Below are 21879 nucleotides of genomic sequence, written 5' to 3' on the forward strand. Positions count from 1 at the left end.
CATAAATTGATCTTGCTATAGTACACTACAGGGATTTTTTAAGATTTATTTATTTACTTATGAATGAAGAAGACAGGGGGAGAGAGAGAAATAACCAGATATCTTTCTGGTACATACATGTGCTGCAGGGGTTGAACTCAGGACCTCCCACTTGAAAGTTTAATGATTTATCCACTGCACCACCTCCCAAAACACTTTTTTAAAAAAAAATATTAAACTTTATTTATTGGATAGATACATCCAGAAATTGAGAGGGTAGGGGGAAATAGGGAGAGAGAGACAGAGACACCTGCAGACCTTCTTTATCACTCACGAAGCTTTCCCCCTGCTGGTGGGGACCAGGGGCTCAAACCAGGTCCTTGAGCGTTGTAGCGTGTGTGCTCAACCAGGTGCCAACACCTAGCCCACAGAAATTTATTTTAAGCACATATCTGAGTGTCAGGAGGTAGTTCACCCAGTAGAGCACATGATTTGCACTGTGGAAGGACCTAGATTCAAGTCCTTGGAATCACAAAGAAACACCAGGCAAAACAGATGCTGTGGTGTCACCCTTTGTCTCATTTCCTCTCTCCATCTTAAATAAATGAATTTTATTTTTATTTATTTATCCCCTTTTGTTGCCCTTGTTGTTTTATTGTTGTAGTTATTATTGATGTCATTGTTGTTGGATAGGACAGAGAGAAATGGAGAGAGGAGGGGAAGACAGAGAGGGGGAGAGAAAGACAGACACCTGCAGACCTGCTTCACCGCCTGTGAAGGGACCTGCCTGCAGGTGGGGAGCCGGGGTTCGAACTGGGATCCTGACGCCGGTCCTTGAGCTTAGCGCCACCTGCGCTTAACCCACTGCGCTACAGCCCGACTCCCAATAAATGAATTTTAAAAGTGTGACAAGAGCAATGGACTTGTGTAGACCTGAAGCCCTGGAATGCAAAAATAAGCAGTATAACGATGGGGACTGGGTGGTCCTGCAGCTAATGAAGTGCATGTGTTTCCCTGCATAAGGGCTCGGGTGCAAGCCTCCAGTCCCACCTGCAGAGGGAAAGCTTTGCAAGTGATGAAGCAGGGCTGCAGGTGTCTCCCTGTCTCTCTCACTATCCCCCCACTTGCCTCTCAGTTTCTGGCTATCTCTATCCAATAAAGAAAGATAGTTAAAAATGTTTTTAAAAATAGTAAAACACACATTGGTGGCTGGGGTATTGGCTTCGTTGCCAGAATATGAGAATGAATATAAACATTTGATAGCTCTCACTGTATACAAAACGCCACAAGCTCTTTTAGTTAAGCACATGAGACTCTAGAACATCTGGACTAAAGTCTTTCCAGACCCCTCTCTTGCCACATCCCAATCTTCAAATTTCAACAGCTACTCAACATTTCATGTACACAAACCATGGAGTTTCTCATAGCAGTTTTCATCCCCACAGCTTTGACTGCACTGTCATCAGTACCAAGAATCTCTTTGCACTTAGAGAACTTTCAAGTTCAGCACAGGCCTCACCTTATTCAATCAATCCAATTTTTTTTTTTTTCAGGTAGACGGGGTGGGGGAGATCTGTGATATCTTTTCCAACATGGTAAGGCCAGTCTCAAACCTAAATCACGCACATGCAAAGCAAGCACAAGATCCAAACCGGATATTTTGTTGAACCAAAACATACCATTTCAACCTTAAAAAATAATTTTAACAGAACACTGGTCAACTCTGGTTTATAGTGGTGCCAGGAGCTGAACCTGGGAACTCCGAGCTTAAGGAAGAGAAATCTGTTGTATAAACTGCGGTGCTACCTGCCTCACCCACCTCAAGCTGATTGTTGACTGCTCTTCATCCGACCCCAACTCATGCTCCAGTTCACATTCACATCTGCAAGAAACAAAGGAACAATAAGCCCGCTTGTGAGCCTGTTTGGGCTTGGCTGAGAATTACAGATTCCTAGAATCTCTCACTAAGCAAATTCTTAAAAATGGGAATAACACATGAAAGCAATTAAGTCTTTAAAGTGTGCCCTTTGTTCCCAAGGTCCTGTTAATTACCATTTAGAAGCACTTGCTTTCAATGTGCTCAATTATTTAGGTAGCTAAGTGGCTTTTTACCGATCAGATAGAGGACAATTTGCTTACTAGTAAATACAAAAGCTGAGGCACAGTTACACTCATAGTCTGCTCTTAGATATTTAAAATTAGGTTTACTTAAGATTGAGCTCTAAGGCAAAGAAGAAATTTTGTTGGAGTAACTATCACCGTACATGTAGCCACATGTCTCTTGTTGCCAGTCATTTTTAAAGTAATGAATAAATAAGACCAATAGGCAATCGCCTCTGAACTCTGTTGTACTTGTTTATCCAGTCCATTCCTACCAGGAAAATCTTCATGAAGTTGATCAGGACACATCCATAACTCATCAGTCTGAAAGGGTCAATGAGATCTTCTGAAGATAGTGAGATAGTTCATTTCTCTTCAGTTATTATTACGACGTCGAGAAGTTAACACAATCCTGGCTAAAACAGTTTCAGACTATTGTATGTTCTATATCAATGCAAGGTCTTTCTGATATTTTTCAGATCACATTTCAAAGACAAGAATCTTGCTAAATCAACACCTACACAAACTACCTGCCCACCTGAGACTACAGCAATCTGCTCTATCAGAGAGACAGCATGTACTACTGTAGCTACTACCATCAGGGCTACCACTTGCTTGAGCTTGTGGGAATAAGCAGTTAGTTTCAAGAGTCACTCCGTGTCTTCAGGGCCCAAACTGGCAAATATAGAACACCTTCTGGCTCTTTGCACTACTGTGGGGGCAGCGGGGAGTTTGGTCTGTTCCAACTGCCAAGTACATCAATTCCAATAAACAGTCGGGTAGTGGGAGTGTGACCAGTGGAAGGGTTGCAGGTCCAGTGAACAATTCCACTGCAATGGGCTTCTGGTGACCACCTGACGCAGTAAGATTCCACTCTCAGGATGCAGCCATGTTACACATCACGTCTTGTGATCCTGTGCCCAATAGTCCTCAAAATATTTAGACATCCCTTTTTTAAAATATGTTTCTTTATTACTGGATAAAGACAGAAATTGAGAGGGGAGGAAAAGATAGCGAGGGAGATAGAGAGACACCCGCAGCTGTACTTCACCACTCGTGAAGCTTTCCCCCTGCAGATGGGGACCAGGGGCTTGAACCCAGGTCCTTGAACACTGTAATGTGAGCACTTAAACAGGTGTGCTACTCCCTGGCCCCTTTAGATATTCCTCTTTACCTGGTATAATCGCCTCAATAAATGGCCATTGGTATGTCTTGGTGAGAGTTAGGGGAATCCTTATAGCAACTGTAGATATAATAGTGCTAGAAGACCTGTCTCTGTGATAACCTCTCCTGCCCTGCACCTTGGCTTAGATAGGAGCCATCACTGAGCTTCTTCACTGTTCTGGTCTCTCAGAAGTACGTCCCTAGCAATTTGTCTAATTGAAGTGGCTGCTGAGTCCTTCCATGGAAGGCAATACTCTTCCCGTGGGTCTCCTGGCTTTATGCAATATATCCATTACAGCATGACTACTGCCCTTGGCCTTTTAATCTTTTATCTGATGAGTACCAGAGCAACTCTAATCATTTTCATTTTGCTTCAGAAATACCATCACTTGGGGCCAGGTGGTGGCACACATGGTTGATTGCACATGTTACAGTGCACAAGGACCTGGGTTCGAGCCCCTGGTCCCCACCTGCAGGGGGAAAGCTTCACAACTGGTGAAGCAGTGCTGCAGATGTCTCTCTGTCTCCTTCTCTCTCTGTCTCCCCCTTCTTCTCAACTTCTGGCTGTCTCTATCAAATAAATAAAGATGAAAACAATTTAAAAAAAAAGAGGAAAAAGCTGAACTGTGAGATTTAAAAATATATATATTTAAAAAAAAAAAAGAAGTACCACCACTCTTTCCAGGTGTGTAAGAACTACCTTAGAGGTGAGTTTGCCCTCCCACTTAGGTCCTTGACAGAGATCAGATATCAAATACCCCAAGGAAGTGGCAATACTTTCATAAATTATTCTTTAAATATTTTAACCAGAGCACGCTAACTTACGGAGATGCCAGGGATTGGACTTGGGACCTTGAGATTCCAGGCATGAAAGTCTTTTGTATAATCATTATGCTGTCCCCCCAGCTCCAATTACTGATAGTTTATCCGGTCTTAACTTCTAACTCAATCTATCAATCTTCAGAGAATCAGTCTAGCACATTTTTTAGAATGATTATGTATTGCATAATCAATTAGGGATATTAGTCATGGAGGGGTAAGAGAGAGCTTCTAGAAATATAATCTAGTTTTACCATTTCTGTTGTAGCATCTGCAAAACCTACACAGACTATCACTTTTGAGCTGAAGCACAAACTTCTGCCATTGGTCTCAGATCTCGACATCAGTTCCTCTATATTTTAAGTGGCTACACCAACTAAATGATAGGGTCATGTACTCCTCTTTTTCAAGGTAAAGATGCTGAAAGGGGAAGGAGAAACAATATCACAAGATACCAAGGGAATTGTAGGTGGTAAAGAGGCAGAGAAAGTCCAAGTTGTAAAGCAATGGGTGCAGAAAATGAAATGTTGGAGGAGCTTCTCATAGTGAAACATTTCTCCTTTTCTCAATCTGTTCCTTTCTGATACTCACACACTCCCTGCTTTAATATAGGTCTATGCTCCCTCACCCTTTACAGCTCCTCTCCCATGGCTTAAAAGGCCAACTCAATGAAAACTGTGACTTCCTTCAGTTAACACCCAAAGCCCTCCTAGTTTGACGTGTATACATTATTACATCTGACTGACAGATAGCAAACTCCAATATTAGCAAAGGGGGAAAATCAAGGGAGTCTAGACTTGCTTTAAGCTCATTAAGGGCCACCTGATAAATTAGGAGGCTAATATCCCCAGGAATTCATGTCTGCTGTGGTATAGCCGGACATCTGGAGGAGGATGAAATTAACCACATGCCTGTGTGCGTGTGTGTGCGTGTGTGTGTGCATGTGTGTGTGCATGTGTGTGTGCATGTGTGTTTTAGACTCTTTCACAGGACTGGTCAACATCTTGACAGACATCATCTGGCGGTTCACTGGAGACTTCCTGGCACCTGACTTGGTTTGCCGAGTAGTCCGTTACTTCCAGGTATGTAGTGCCTTCCAAAGGGGGTGGGAATGAATTGGCATCAAAATAAGCTTTTGTAGCGTTCATTGAAAAATAATTTTAAAACTCCTGCTCACTTCTGAGTTGAAAGGTCAGCATTTGTAAGGATTGTAAAGGCTAAAAGCATGACACGTAAATAGGTAGGTAGCAGTAAGAACATAAGCATTCATATTTCAAACATTAAATAAAATGTTGATGTCAGTCTGTTAACATGTTTTGACCTATTATGATTGCTCTCATGAAAATCACAAAGCACGTGGCTCTTACACCACAAGCACCTATTTCTTAATGGAAACTTAAGTTCAGAAATAACATGCAGAAATGATCAATTGAGGGCCCTCTCCTAGGCTCTGGACTATCCTCATCTGGCAGAACAGACCAAGGAAGATTGTGGGGAGGACCTTTGTGCAGGAGAATTAGTCAGTTGATGAGTCTCCATCCTTATGAGTTAATCACTTCCCACAGTCTCACTTCCTAGTACTGTCGCCTGGGGGACTGGATTCCATGCTATGAATTTGAGGAGGTGGGGTAAGGGAGATAGGAATATTCAGTATCTCATACACTTCTTATCTGAGTTATTGCTCTAGTCTATCTTTATACTAAAGATAGCCTACACTTAACCTATAAAATATGCTTCAGTGTAAAATGTATAAATATTAAATATGTATTTAAAATAAAATGTTATCATGCATGTTACATTATCATTATGGAATATATGTATATAACACATATTAAGATACTTCAACTACGTGTAGAAAGAATGGACTATGTCATGTATAGTGTTAGGATATATGTATTTTTTTTTCCTCCGGGTTCCTAAAATGATTTTCTATTAATGTGTTTTTTATTCTGGTCCTAAAATGTCAAGCCTAAATTATTGTTGCTTCAGAGGCCTCTAATATATTTCTGGAAAACTGTGTCCTGCAAAATGCCATTTCTTATGGGAATTTTAAAAAAAATATATGCATCCATGTCCTTGAGGGAAATTATGATTTTCTTTTTTTTACTATCATTTTTGAGATCTTGGCAATGAAATTATTCCATCTTCAGAGAATGAATAGGGCATAGTTATAATTACCATTTCTTCTTGTATTCTGAACATAACCTTGAAATCTAGATGTTAAAGAGCTTTCATGCTACTATCTGGTGCTCTTATTTTCTCAGAGATAGTCTTTTTGAACATTTCCACAGCTTGAGAACTTTTGCTTTATATAGATAAATGATTTCAATCGCTTATAGTTTCATTCCTGAAAAATAGGTTATACCAACATTTTCTTTTACATACTAGAGCGCTGCTCAGCTCTGGCTTATAGTAATGGCTAAGAACTGAACCTCGGACCTCTGGGACCTCAGACATGAGTTGCCACGAAGTTTTCAAAAGCACAGAGCCATGTTTGTTTTTCTAATTGATAATCTGAACATGTATTCTTGGTTTATAAGTATCCATGTCATTAGTATTACTTCTAGCAGAACTTATACTTGAATATTCAGATCATGGCACATGTAACACATATGTTTGGTGACATAGTGTCAGAAGAAAAGAAACTCTGGGGGCCAGGGTGGTGGTTCTGCAGCTAGACCACATGCCTGCAGTATGCAGAGCTCCCAGTTTGGACCTCAGCACCATCACAAGTGTGGTCAGAGAAAAGTGGAACTCCACACATAGTAAACATTTTGGTCTCTTTTTCTCCTTTCCACCCTCTCCCCATAAAAAAGAACCTAATAGAAATTAGACTTGGAGGACTTTTAAGTGGTAGATCACATGTGCAAAGCCTTGGGTTCAGTTCCATTTATTAGAAGGAAAGAAGGAAAGGAAGGAAGGAAGGGAGGAAGGGAAGGAGAAAGAAGAGGAGAGGAGAAGAGAGGAGAGAAAAGGAGAGGAGAGGAGAGAGGCAAGGCGAGGCGAGAAGAGAGAAGAGAAGAGAAGAGAAGAGAAGAGAAGAGAAGAGAAGAGAAGAGAAGAGAAGAGAAGAGAAGAGAAGAGAAAGAGGAGAGAAGAGAAGACCTGAGAGCCCAGTCTGTGGTGCACCTGGGTGAGCACACAAATGACTATGTACAAGGACCCTACCTAGTTCAAGCTCCTGGTTCCCCCCTGCAGGGAGGTAGCTTCAAAAGCAGTGAAGCAGAACTGTAGGTGTTTATCTTTCTCTCTACCTCCACCTCCTCTCCTCTCAATTTTTCCTTGTTCAATCAAATAAAAAGAAAAAAAGAAAGAAAAAATGGCCTCCTGGAGTGGAGGATTCATAGTACCAGCACCAACAATAAATAACGTTGGTGGCAATAAATCATAAAAATAAAGAAAGGAAAAGGAAACACCCGGCAATTTTCTGCTCCAGAGAAATAACAAAGCTGTTTTAACTTGCTAAGTACTCTGGAAATCAACCCCAAATCTGCAAAACTTCATAGAGCATTTATTCAATAAAATGATTGAATCTCTGTAAGAAACACAAAAAAACATTGTAGTGTCTTAGCTTGCACGAGTGCAGCATCTAGACTCCAGCTCTTTGCTAGCCCTGAATATCAACAGCTCACATGCAAAATGGAAACAAAACCTGGCATCACTCTCCATAGCAGAAAAGGGTCCACAGTGAGAATAGATTCTTAGCAGGCCTTCGTCTCAGCAAACTGAGAAAATAATTTGCTAGGTCGGATGGCTCTCTAGAAAGCCCCATTTGCAAGGATGTCTGCATTTTACTTGACACAGAAATCACCCACTGTCAGATTCTTCTCCCTGTGAAGCATTTATCGTGAGCACTTTAGGCCACTGATACCAGAGATACTGACTAACTGTTGGGAAAGATAATAGACTAATAGATACTGTCTGACATAAATTGGGCAATAAATGTTATAGGGTGTTTGGAAAATATATGACACAGTCTTTAGAATCTAGAACTAAGTGCATACTTAGAACAACACACATTCAAGAAGAAACAAGAGTAGGCCCTATACTATCACCTTTGACTGAGCTGGGGTTTTGTGCAAACAACAAAGTCGAAACAAAACAAAGAGGGCTGGGCAGTGGCATGCTCGGTTAAGTGCACATAGTATGAAGGTAAAGACACACTCAAAGATACGAGTTCAAGTCCCTACTCCCCACCTGCAAGGGGGGAAGCTTCGCAAGCAGTGAAGCAGGTCTGCAGGTGTGTCTCTCTCTCTTCTTCTGTATCTCCCCTCCTTTCTCAGTTTCTCCTTGTCCTGTTCAGTAAAATAGAAAAAATGGCTGCCAGGAGTAGTGTATTCATAGTGCTGGCACTGAGCCCCAGCAATAACCCTGGAGGTGAAGGAGAAGGAGAAAGTAGGGACAGAAAGAGAGAATGTGTAAAGTCTGCTCTGGAAAATGCATTATCAAGAAAAGGCTAAATAGGATAAAATGTTTGCTGAAGACACATCCAATAAAGGACTATTATTCAAATCATGTAACAATTAAAATTCAACAATGAAAAATTTTTTAAAAATGATTATTTTAAAAATGGGTCAAAGCTCTGAACAGACAACTGATCCAAGAACATACATGTATGGCAAGTTATATGTAAAACCATTTGGCGATTGCAAGTGAAAATAATGAGCTGACACCTTGAATCTACCAGCATGGCCAGTAGTCAGGATGTGACCACACAAGGCCTGCGTGAGGGTGCAGAGAAGCAGAGACTCACTTACTGCTGGTGGGAATCAAAGCCAGGACAGTTTGATGAAACTGTTTTAGTTAAACAGTTCTGATTAAACTGGAAGACAATTTTACAGATTTTCTTCTTTTTAGGTTTATTTATGCACTTATGTATTTGTTTATTTATGTATCGCCATGAGTAATAAATAAGTATATATAGAGAGAGAGATCAGAGCACCACACACGGAAGTACTAGGGATAGAACCAGGGACATCAAGGCTTTCAAGCATGCAAATCTAAAGCGCAACCACTGTGCTCCCTTTCTCACTCTAGTCTGCTAGGACCTTACTGAGCATGCTTTTCCTATATAATCCTATATCATTAGAGCTCTTCCTGTTTACCCAAATTAGTTGAAAACTTTAAGTCTATGCAAGACTTTCATACAAGTATTTCTAATAGTCTTGCCTATAATGGCCAAAACTTGAATTCAAACAAGATGTCCTTCAGTGGGTGAAGTAAACTATAGTATGTGCATACAGTGGGAAATTCTGCATGCTAAAAAGAAATGAGTCATAGGGGCCAGGCTATGGTTAAGCATACGCATCACAATGCGCAAGGACCCAGGTTCAAGCCCCCAGATCCTACCTGCTGAGAGAAAGCTTCATGAGTGGTGAAGCAAGGTAGCAAGGCTACAGGTGTCTCTTTCTCTCTCTCTCTCTCTCCCTCTTATGTCTCTCTCTCTCTCTCTCTCTCACTATCCAGGTCCTGAATGTGTCTATTTGTATATCTTCCTCTCTCTCTTTTTTAAATCTCTTTTTATCCCTGCTTTGCTTTAAAATAGGTTCATTTCTCTGAAAATAAATAAATTGAATATATAGTTAGTTAGTTTTATAATAGACTAAGGGATAAAAAGGGTAATGAGAGACAGGGCTGGACATTACATAATGATTAATTACTTAGTAAGATAAGAAAACGTAACACTTAGGAATCTATATGCACCAAATAACATTAAAATACATAGAACTGTTATTAGTAGAACAAAAAGCAAACATGTCCATTTTTTCTCAGTGTTTTTAAACAATTTATAAAGAATATTTGAAAGCATATTGTATGAGACCAATGTTATTCTGATAGCAAATAAGTAAGGGAATCACACAAAATAAGAAAGAAAATTTAAGACTAGTACTTCTAACTAATGACCAAACTGGATTTATCCCTGGAATGCAAAAGTGATTCAACAACAGCATTTATAATTGCATCAAAAAGAATTAGCTACCTAGGAATAAATTTAACAATGAAAGTATAAGACCTATACAATAAATTGTAAAATACTGTTAAAAACACAAGATATATATAAAAAAAAACACAAGATGTGACACTCATCAATAGAAGCACAGATTATGCTTATGTTTGTGAAGATTTAATATACTAGAAGTGTTTCATCTTTTTTTTTTTTTTTTTTTACCAGAGCACTGATCAGCTCTGGCTTATGGTGGTGCAAGGATTGAATCTGGGACTTTGGAGCCTCAGGCATGAGAGCCTCTTTGCATAGCATTATGATATCCACTCCCACCCAGAAGTGTTCATCTTGCTAAATTCAATCTCATATGGCATTTTGTCCTTGCAAATGAGATACCACTGTACCCTATTCGAAATACAATAAATAAGTAAATGAATGAATAAGAAAATAAATAAGTAAACTGTAGCAACAGGAATTCTCATTCATCCTTTGTGGGAATGCAAAATGGCACCCCTACATCAGAGCACAGTTTTCTTCTCTGAAAGCTAAATGAACTCTGTAATATCCATACAATAAGATGTTGTTTTCTGATAATACAAGATGAGCTGTCAAGCCAAAATATATATATATATATATATATATATATATATATATATATATATATATATATATTAGAAGATGAGCTATTCTATCTCCAGTATGGAACATCAGTTAGCTATAAAACAAAAGAAGCAGCCAACTTATGAAAAATCATAGAGGCATTTTAAAATTTGAGTTGCTCCATGAAAGATGTCTATCTGAAGGAAGACTGGAGTTTGCTAAGACTCCAATGATATGCTTCCTCTACAAAACAAAACTACAGAATACGTAGAAAATTCAGTGGTTGCCAGGAATTTGAAAAGACAAACTTCAGAGGGTTTTTAAGACAGTAAAACTTTTCTGTTGATACTGTAAGAGTGATCGCATTCTATTGGGTTGTTGGAAGCGTGATGACGCACATTTGCATAGAAAAACACGGGTAAATGTGCCGTGACTTTTCTGACAACCCAGTACATCTCAGTGGTTAAAACACATAAGCTATAAGACACAAAGAGTAAATCCTAGTATCAATGGTGGATTTTAGTTGACATTAATGTGTCAAGATGTTATAACAGGTGAAAATGGGGCATAGGACAGGTTACCATGGGATCTCTGTATTGTATGCTAGAATATTTTCACAAATTTCAAATTATTTTAAAAGTAAATCATATAAACTTTTCACAGTAAGTCCAGTGTTCCTCCTTAAAAAAGAAAGAAATCCAATCTGATGTTTTTCCAAACAAAATTCTCTATGTTTCCTAAAATTTGAATTTCATGTTTCTACAAGATTATCTTTGGTTTCATGTTTCCTAGGTCATTTTTTCTTTCTTTTTGGAATTTAGAGGTGGGGTAATGAGAATGCAGACATATGTCCCCAAACAGCCATCTGTTTTCCAAATGGTGCCCCATATGTTGTTGACATGTAGAATTTTCATTGTTGACATTTATGAATTGACTATAATTGTACTTTGATTTCCTTCTTCACTCAAGTTAATTACAAGAGTATTTAAATTTCCAAGTGGTATTTAAAAAAAAACTAAATATGATACTAATTTCAGCCTTTGGTGCTTGTTGTTTTAAATATATGAATTGTAGAAGTCCAACTTTGAGGAATATGTTGAATATTTTTTCTTGATATTTTACTACACTAAAAATAGTTGAAATGCTATCTAGATATTTCATTATTAGTTAATATGTAGAAAGATCCATTTTTTTATCTATGTAAGTATTTTTGTGGCTTTCCTCTGCAAAACTTTGAACAATTTAGTCATTTCTTGTTAGTGTTATATTCCTTATGATATAGATAAGTTTTTGAATAGTCTACTTTCATTACATACTGTACTTTCTATCAGTATGAATAACTTTTCCTCTTTTCCTTTCTTTCATCATTAGGGATTGATGTATCACATACAGTGCAGTTGTTGACACATGAGAATTATTTCTCATCTTCCTACTACAGGTGCCTGAAAAACGCTCTCAACCCCGACTGTAGTCCTTTTCTTCCATCATGCACAGCTCTAAAGCTTCCCCAGCTGCCACCATTCCCCTCTTCCCAGAGTCCTTTACACCAAATATACTCCAAGTGCTACTTTGTTCCCCTTTTTGTCCTTGTTTCTAAAATTCCACCTATGAGTGAGATAATCTGGTAATTATTCTTCTTATTTTGGTTTAACCTACTTAGCACGAGGAAGTCATTTCTTCAAACCATTTAGTTCTTTTTGGTAGCAGTTTAATTGGTCTAGTCGTCATGCTATAGTGAATACTTCTGTTTCATTTTCAGCTGATCAGTACATCTTTGGTCATTCTATTGTACATTATCACTTGAATGTACAAGTTTCTTTCCCAACTCACATAGAACTGGATTTGGTAAAGGATTTTTAAAATAGTTTTTATTTTAATACATTGATTAAAGGCTTAGACCATTAATATTTATTGTGACATAGTGTTTAATGTCAATGGCATTCCTCTATGCAAACACCAAATCAGAAGATGAAAAGATACATAAGTCAATCCCTTTCACCATCACAACAAAAACAATCAAATATTTTGGAATAAACTTAACAAAGGAAGTGAAGGAATTATACACTGAGAACTATGAAACACTCTTCAGGGAAATAGAATGAGATACAAAAAAAAAAAAAGGAAAGACATCCCATGCTCTTTGATTGGAAGGATTAACATCATGAAATCACCATACTTCCCAGAACCATATACAGATTTAATGCCATTCCTATAGAGGTACCAATGAACTTCCTTAAAAGAATAAAACAAAAACTTCAAAAATATATTTGGAACAAAACAAAACCCCAGGATTACCAAAACAGTCTTAAGAAAAAAGAACAAGGCCAAAGGCATTACACTGTCTGACCACAAACTATACTACAAAACTACTGTAGGGAGTTAGGCCATAGTGCAGCGGGTTAAGCGCAGGTGGTGCGAAGTGCAAGGACTGGCATAAGGATCCCAGTTGGAGCCCCGGCTCCCCACCAGCAGGGGAGTCACTTCACAAGCAGTGAAGCAGGTCTGCAGGTGTCTATCTTTCTCTCCCCCTCTCTGTCTTCCCCTCCTCTCTCCATTTCTCTCTGTCCTAGCCAACAACGATGACATCAACAACAGCAATAACTACAACAATAAAACAATAAGGGCAACAAAAGGGAATAAATAAATATTTTAAAAAATAAAAAACTACTGTAATCAAAACTGCCTGGTATTGAAACCAAAATAGACACACAGACCAGTGGAATAAAATTGAAGATCCAGGGAGTCTGGCGGTAGCGCAGCGGGTTAAGCACAGGGACCGGTGTAAGGATCCCGGTTCGAGCCCCTGGCTCCCCACCTGCAGGGAAGTTGCTTCATAAGCAATGAAGCAGGTCTGCAGGTGTCTATCTTTCTCTCCCCTTCTCTGTCTTCCCCTCCTCTCTCCATTTCTCTCTGTCCTATCCAACAACAATGGCATCAACAACAATAGTAACTACAACAATAAAATAACAAGGGCAACAAAAGGGGATAAATAAACATTTTTTAAAAATTGAAGATCCAGAAATAAGCCCCATGTCTACAGCCAGCTAATTTCTTGTATTTACTTTTATAGAAAAGAGGTGGTCTGACAGCTTGAAGTATATTTCTTCCACGTAAACTTTTCTTATACTCTGCCACAATGTTTAAAGACACCTGGACTTCGCTTTTTGACCGTCTTAGAGTTCTTTTTATTACTGTTACCTGTACTTTGGGACATCTTTTATTGCGGTGAACTCCTGCTCCAGATTCTGACCTGTGTCAGTCGCCCAGCAGTGGACGGTCTATGTGACTTCATCATGAAGCTCAGCCCACCAGGGTCTTGCCTTTAGGAACTCTCTTTCCTTTCTTTTAATTTTTTATGGCATAACAATTTTATTATACTGATTAAAATAGAATTAAATTAGAAACTCACATTATGATGTGCTTTTAGATTTAAATGGAATAACCTTGTTAGATTTTTTTTCACTTGTTCACCTCTTTTGATTGGGGAATTAATGGTTCACAATAAATACAGTTGTTGGTTCATGTATAACATTTCTCAGTTTTCAGTGTCTTTCGTGGCCACTACTGTGTGTGTGTGTGTGTGTGTGTGTGTGTGTGTAGTGCCAGCTTTAACAATTCTGAATGGATACCTCAGAAAAATCTGTGTTCTCCAGTGCATCCCAGAACCTCACCTTTCCAGAGCCCTACCCTACTAGGGAAAGATAGAAACAGGCTGGGGGTGTGGATCCACCTGCCAACACACATGTCCAGCAATTACGGAAGCCAGAACTCCCACTTTCTGCACCCCAAAAAGAATGTTGGTCCATATTCCCAATGAAGAAGAAATGATAGGAAGAAGATGACCAGTGCGCTCTGAACTCCAATTCTATCAGGACCTGGCAAGTGAAGAGGAAAAACGGGAGAACATTCAGAAGTAGTAACAGGTGTAGGTGTGACTTAGAAAGGAAGAGAAGATGGGAATATGGAAAACAAATGAGCAAATATAGACAGAAAGGGTCTAGAAATAATAATTAACCCATGTCTGCATCCTTGAAAGAACTACTGTAGTTTTCAGTGGAGGGATTGGGGATCCAGAACTCTGGTGGTGGGAACAGTGTGTAATTCTACCCCTGTTATCTTATAATTTTGTAAATTAATATTAAATCACTAATAAAATTCTTAAAAAAAAGAAAGAAAACAATACATAAAAGGATATGTGTTCTCCAAACTTTTAGGACAAACTTTTAGTTGTTAAATCTTGCCATCATTTTTTCTGTGCATTAATTTATCACCTTTTTAGCAAGTAGAGAATTTCTGCTTGTATTTCTCAGGAGAGCTTTCAGTCTCTGATCTGTCCTCCCTGCACGTTTTGTAACATTGGTGCAAGGTATATTTATAGCAAAGTTATAAAAATAAAAAAAGCAAGCTGCCATGTAACTGGCTATTATTTTTCCAATTCAGAGAAAGAACATGTTATAAATTTGGACAAAATTACTACCAAATTCATGTTACTTATATTTCATTTAAAAAGAGTTCAGACATTCATCATTAAAATCCAATATGTAAATTTATGTTCTACCTACTGAATTTACGCCAGTGGTTATAAACCAAAGCTGTAGCTGGATTATTAGTGGGAGTGAAGTTCAAATCTAACTGAAATTTTCCCACAGGATCATATTATCTGAAATATCTCATCTAATGGCCTTTGAAGTGTCCTCTTCACGTAGGAGGTACATGTTAATCTCCTCTTGTAGCTCAGTGTCCATCTCTAGAAATAGCAATGTACACAGGACTATTAAAAGACACAAGTCAGGTGAATAAAAGAGGAGGTGAGAAGGACAATGAGGAGACCCAGAGACTGGCAAGTGCGGTGGTCTGTGAGAGACATGGATAGTTGTGGAGAATTCTGAGGTGACAGTGCAGGTGATGAGAACTGACTCAAAACAACATATGGTTCCCTAAAACCAGAGCCCTGTAACAGTCTCCAAACAGCTCCTACTGATAAGTGGCAAATGAATTTTTGTTTCTTATTATTCTGGAATGTCAATGGAAAGGACAGGGAAAATTAGTTGAGCTTTAACTCAATTACAAACAAATGTACCATGCAAATGTCAAAAGGAACTGATTCTGAAAAGTGGAATCTCTAAGACCCCAAGTGAATAGCTCAACAAGTAGGAGCTAGGAGCATTCTATGAATCATTGCTGGCAACATTTTTTAAAATTTTTTTCTTTCTTTTTTATTTATTTATTGGGGAATTAATGTTTTACATTCAACAGTAAATACAATAGTTTGTACATGCATAACATTCCCCAGTTTCCCATATAACAATATAACCCCCACTAGGTCCTCTATCATCCTTCATGGACCTGTATTCTCCCCATCCACCCACCCCAGAGTCTTTTACTTTGGTGTGATATGCCAATTCCATTTCAGGTTCTACTTGTGTTTTCTTTTCTGATCTTGTTTTTCAACTTCTACCTGAGAGTGAGATCATCCCATATTCATCCTTCTGTTTCTGACTTATTTCACTTAACATGAATTTTTCAAGGTCCATCCAAGATCTGCTGAAAAAGGTGAAGTCACCATTTTTTACAGCTGAGTAGTATTCCATTGTGTATATAGACCACAACTTGCTCAGCCACTCATCTGTTGTTGGACACCTGGGTTGCTTCCAGGTTTTGACTATTACAAATTGTGCTGCCAATAACATATTTGTACACAGATTTTTTTGGGTGGATGTGTTGGGTTCCTTAGAATATATCCCCAGGAGAGGAATTGCAGGGTCATAAGGTAGGTCCATTTCTAGCCTTCTGAGAATTCTCCAGACTGTTCTCCACAGAGGTTGAACCAATTTACATTCCCACCAGCAGTGCAGGAAGGTTCCTTTGACCCCACACCCTCTCCAGCATTTGCTGCTGTTACCTTTTCTGATGTATGACATTCTCACAGGAGTGAAGTGTTAGCTCATTGTTGTCTTTATTTGCATTTCTCTGACAATCAGAGACTTGGAGCATTTTTTTCATGTGTTTCTCAGCCTTTTGGATCTCTATATTTTGTGGTGAATATTCTGTCCAAGTCCTCCCCCCATTTTTGGATGGGGTTATTTGCTGTCTTGTTGTTGAGTTTGGCAAGCTCTTTATATATGTTGGTTATTAAACTCTTATCTGTCTTTCTTTTTTAATTTATTTTTTATTTAAGAAAGGATAAATTAACAAAACCATAGGGTAGGAGGGGTACAACTCCACACAATTCCCACCACCCAATCTCCATATCCCACCCCCTCCCCTGATAGCTTTTCCATTCTCTATCCTTCTGGGAGCATGGACCCAGGGTCGTTGTGGGTTGCAGAAGGTGGAAGGTCTGGCTTCTGTAATTGCTTCCCCGCTGAACATGGGCGTTGAATGGTCGGTCCATACTCCCAGCCTGTCTCTCTCTTTCCCTAGTAGGGTGTGTCTCTGGGGAAGCTGAGCTCCAGGACACATTGGTGGGGTCTTCAGTCCAGGGAAGCCTGGCCAGCATCCTGGTGGCATCTGGAACCTGGTGGCCAAAAAGAGAGTTAACATACAAAGCCAAACAAATTGTAGAGCAATCATGGATGCAAAGGTTGGAATAGTGGAGAGGCAGTGTTGAGGGGGTACTCACTGCAAACTCTAGTGCGCTTCTGCTTTCAGGCATATATTTTGCACTAGTTTACGGATACCTTTTATCAGTGATTTAATAATGATCAACAAGATTGTGGGATAAGAGTGGTAGTATTCCATACAATTTCACTACCAGTGTCCCATCCTCTGCATGGAAGCTTCTCTGTTCTTTATCCCTCTGGGAGTATGCACCAAAGATCTTTATGGGGTGCAGAAGGTGGGAGGTCTGACTTCTTTTTTTTTTCTTTATTTAAGAAAGGATTAATTAACAAAACCATAAGGTAGGAGGGGTACAACTCCACACAATTCCCACCACACAATCTCCATATCCCGCCCCCCTCCCCTGATAGCTTTCCCATTCTCTATCCCTCTGGGAGCATGGACCCAGGGTCATTGTGGGTTGCAGAAGGTGGAAGGTCTGGCTTCTGTAATTGCTTCCCCGCTGAACATGGGCGTTGACTGGCCAGTCTATACTCCCAGTCTGCCTCTCTCTTTCCCTAGTAGGGTGGGTCTCTGGGGAAGCTGAGCTCCAGGACACATTGGTGGGGTCTTCAGTCCAGGGAAGCCTGGCCGGCATCCTGATGGCATCTGGAACCTGGTGATTGAAAAGAGAGTTAACATATGAGGCCAAACAAATTGTTGAGCAATCATGGGCCCAAAGCTTGGACTAGTGGAGAGGAAGTGTTAGGGAGGTACTCACTGCAAACTCTAGTGTACTTCTGCTTTCAGGTATATATTTTGCAGTAGTTTATGGACACGTGTGAACATAAGCTCTCTCTCACAGAAACTGGTGTATATCTAGGTTTGGGGACTTTGTTAGAAAGTGAACCACCTGAGATGAAATTAGAGTGTACTATAAAAGGAAAGGTCTCACCCGACTAATGAAGCTGAAGGGTTGTCATTCCACATGTGAAGTCTCTGGACACAGTCTGAGGTGAAGCATGTTGAGGTGGCAATCGTTGCGTTGGTTAGGTTGTGATCGGCGGATGCAATATTATTTGGTATGGATTGAGAGAGGCATATGGGAAAGTGGGCCCTATCCAAAGGTTCCAGGACTGGGGGAATTAGGGGCTCTATAGTGGAGATGTGAGGTTCCTGCTGTCTTAGGGTTCAAAAGGACAATCGATAGTTAATGTTATCATCACATTATTTGGTAATTGGGTTAACTTTGAAAAGTCCTTTTGTTATGGTTTGCTGTACAGTATCCAGTATCTTGTATATAGCTGTGCTATTGGATGCTTCTGATCTACTTGGTCTATGCTTTTGAGAGAGTCCGCATGTCAAATATACAGCCTATATATTTAAAAGATTCAGTTTGTGTTTTGAAAAACTTTGAGACATACAATTGATTTTCCCCCTCTCATATTAATTAACTACTGATTTATATGTCTACATTTTGCTAGGAGTGTACATAAACACCATTCCCACCACCAAAAGACTGTGACCCATCCCTCCCACCCACTCCCACCCCCCACTGGCCGAGGAAGCTGCATGTCTACCCCTCACCACAGGGTTTTTACTTTGGTGCCCTACTTACAATTTGGTCGGGTCCTGCTTTTAGTTTCCCTTTCAGATCTTCTTAGAGGTCTGACTTCTGTACTTGCTTCTCTGCTGGGCATGTGTATTGGCAGGTGGATCCACACTCCCAGCCCATTTCTATCTTTCCCTAGTGGGGTAGGGCTCTGGGGAGGTAAGGTTTCCAGACACGTTGCTAAGCTTGTCTGACCAGGTAAGTCATGGTAGCATCTGCAATTTGGTGGCTGAAAATCATTATGATATAAAGCAAAAAGAAAAGAAAACACTAAGCAGAACTTGGACTGGAGTCGGTGTATTGCACCAGAGTAAAAGACTCTGGGGTGGATTGGGGGAGAGTTCAGGTCCTGGAACATGATGGCAGAGGACCTAGTAGGGGCTGTATTGTTATATGGAAAACTGAGAAATGTTAACACATGTACAAACTATTATATTTACTGTCAACTGTAAAACATTAATCCCCACATAAAGAAAGAAAAAAGATATAAAGCAGAACAAATTGTTTGCTAATCAGGAACCTAAAGGTAAGAATAGAGCAGATGAAATTTGGGTCTTCATGAGCAATGAAAATTTTACCACCAAGGATAGTAACTTGCTATCTGACTTGAGTTGTCATTCTTCTCCTTAAACCAAACACTGTGCCTCCCTTGGTCCAGTGCCTAAGTTTCTGTATAACGTGCTTTCTTTGCATTATGTGCATCCCTCCACCTCTACAAAGTTACACACTTCCTCTCATTTCCATCTTTAGGTGGTGCTGCTCTATGCTTCTACCTATGTCCTGGTGTCCCTCAGCATAGACAGATACCATGCCATAGTCTATCCCATGAAGTTCCTGCAAAGAGGTTAGTTGCTTGATTAAATGCTATTACATAAAAATATCTGTTCATATGGGTGGGTTTGTTTTCGCTAATATCATGCTCTTTTCTTCTCTACCACTTGAGCCTGATTTCTCAAAATGCTATTAAAGTGAAAGCTTAGAAAATACTAATATTCCTTAGAAAACTAATATTCCTCACAGTTGAACTACTAGTCAGTCACCAAAGAAGGTTAATTGTGTGACCTAATTTGTGCTCATTCACCTTGACACTAATGCCTCAAGGTTATTCCTTTAGAGCAACTAAAAGTTTCCCTCCTTACCTGAAAGTCATGCAAATAGTTGGAAGATGCCTTTAGTTGATAACCAACCTACATAGAAGAGAAACACTTCTTTTTTTTAATATTTATTTTATTTATTTATTCCCTTTTGTTGCCCTTGTTGTTTTATTGTTGTAGTTATTATTGTTGTTGTCATTGTTGGATAGGACAGAGAGAAATGGAGAGAGGAGGGGAAGACAGAGAGGAGGAGAGAAAGACACCTGCAGACCTGCTTCACCACTTGTGAAGCGACTCCCCTGCAGGTGGGGAGCCAGGGTTCAAACTGGGATCCTTATGCCAGTCCTTGTGCTTTGCGCCACCTGCGCTTAACCCGCTGCACTACAGCCTGACTCCCAGAAGAGAAACACTTCTTGTTGTAGAGCAGAACTCCTAAAGGAAGGAAGCAAATGAGTCAGAAGGAAAGTAAAGAATGAACAGAAGCAGCAATTAGGATATGTATTGAGTGTACTTCATTAATAGATGATACAAATAGCCAAGGCAGTGGAAACTCAAAGACACCAACAGAGTGATTTCTGGAGCTTGAGGAAGAAAGATTATCACAACACATCCCCTGCCATCTCAGGACTTACACAAGCAGCTGAGTGGAGGTCTTTGCTTTCACGTAGTAGAGATGCAAGCTTTGAAGACAGACTAGTCCTGAGAAGTAATAATGCCCTGGGCAGCAGGTCGGTGCCAGCTGAAAGGTTTGCCTCTTCATAACTCTGTCTATGGGTAATAAAGCTCTTTCTTCCAGAAAATCCCTGAAAATAAGAACTCCATGTTCAGAAACTTGTACTCCAGTTCCCCAAGAAGATTGCAAAAACTGATCAATGAGAGTCTACTAGAAGATTTTGATCAAAAAAAAAAAAAAAAGGAAGATAAAATGAACTGTCATTAAATTATGGTAAAATTAAAACTTCAGAAAATATATAATACGTTTAAAATATTACTTCGATACATGTGTTGGGGAGAATAATTGGTTTAATGATGGATTCATTGTGCATAAGGTCCTGAGTTAAATCCCTAGCACCACATATGTCAGAATTATGTTCCGGGTCTTTCTCACTTTCTCTCTAGTATTAGAAAAGAAATCGTAAAAATGGGGCCAGGTGGTGGCGCACCTGGTTAAGTGCACACATTACACTACATAGGACCTAGGTTCAAGCCCCTGACCCCCTCCTTGAGGGGGAAGCTTCAGGAATAGTGATGCAGAACTGCAGGTGTCTCTCTGTCTCCTTCCTTCTCTATCTCCCCTCCTTTCTCAATTTGTTTCTGTCTCTATCCAATAATTTTTAAAAAATTGAAAGAAAGAAATCATAAAATAAATAAATAAGTAAAATGCTATTATGCAGAAGTTGCGCCCAGAAAAAGTTGGTAAATCATGCAAAACACTAGAGTAAATGCAATTATTATCATTATGTACTGTTAGACAGGTCTGCACTGTCACGGATCCTTTGAATGCCAAGGTAACAAGCAATACCTATTTACATTAGAAAATGTGTACCACTCACTATGAAAAATTCTACTTCTCCTCATCTCTCTTAAGAAATACTCACGTGTGTGCACACGGAAAGATGTGTGTCATACACTACAGCTGTGCCTGGAAGAGCACTGGGCGTCTTTCAGTAGAGTGAAAGTACAGTCTATTAAGTTCATATTGTAGTATCTTCTGTTTACTTACAACATATTATGTACCATTCTTTTTTCTCTCTGTCTGTCTCTTTGGATAAGACAGAGACAAACTGAGAGAGGAGGGAGAGGTAGTGGGGGAGAGAGAAAGATAGACACCTGCAGACCTGATTTATTGCTTTGCAAATGTGTAGCCAAGGGTTCGATCCTGGATCCTTACACTTAGTACTATGTGTGCTTAACCAGGTGCACCACCATGTGGTCCCCTTTTATTTTATTTTTCCTTTTTCTTTATTGGAAGGATTAATGGTTTACAGTGGACAGTTAAATATGTATGATTCTTGATTTTAAGTTTT

At 39.5% G+C, this 21879-nt stretch overlaps 1 protein-coding gene across 2 annotated transcripts in view; it reads left to right on the forward strand.

The window, feature by feature from the left end:
- The window catches only part of NPSR1 (neuropeptide S receptor 1), a 180155-nt gene that overhangs the window by 111673 nt on the left and 46603 nt on the right, over positions 1-21879 (forward strand). The window contains exons 3-4 of one of the 2 annotated variants that reach the window (XM_007523384.2): positions 5041-5144; positions 19509-19602. The exons of the other annotated variant lie outside the window; for it this stretch is intronic. Of the exons in view, the coding sequence (XP_007523446.1) occupies positions 5041-5144; positions 19509-19602 (198 nt within the window). The remainder of the gene's footprint in view (positions 1-5040; positions 5145-19508; positions 19603-21879) is intronic. 2 annotated transcript variants of the gene reach the window in all.

The sequence above is a fragment of the Erinaceus europaeus genome, chromosome 8 (genome assembly GCF_950295315.1).
Source record: "Erinaceus europaeus chromosome 8, mEriEur2.1, whole genome shotgun sequence".
Taxonomy (NCBI): Eukaryota; Metazoa; Chordata; class Mammalia; order Eulipotyphla; family Erinaceidae; genus Erinaceus; species Erinaceus europaeus.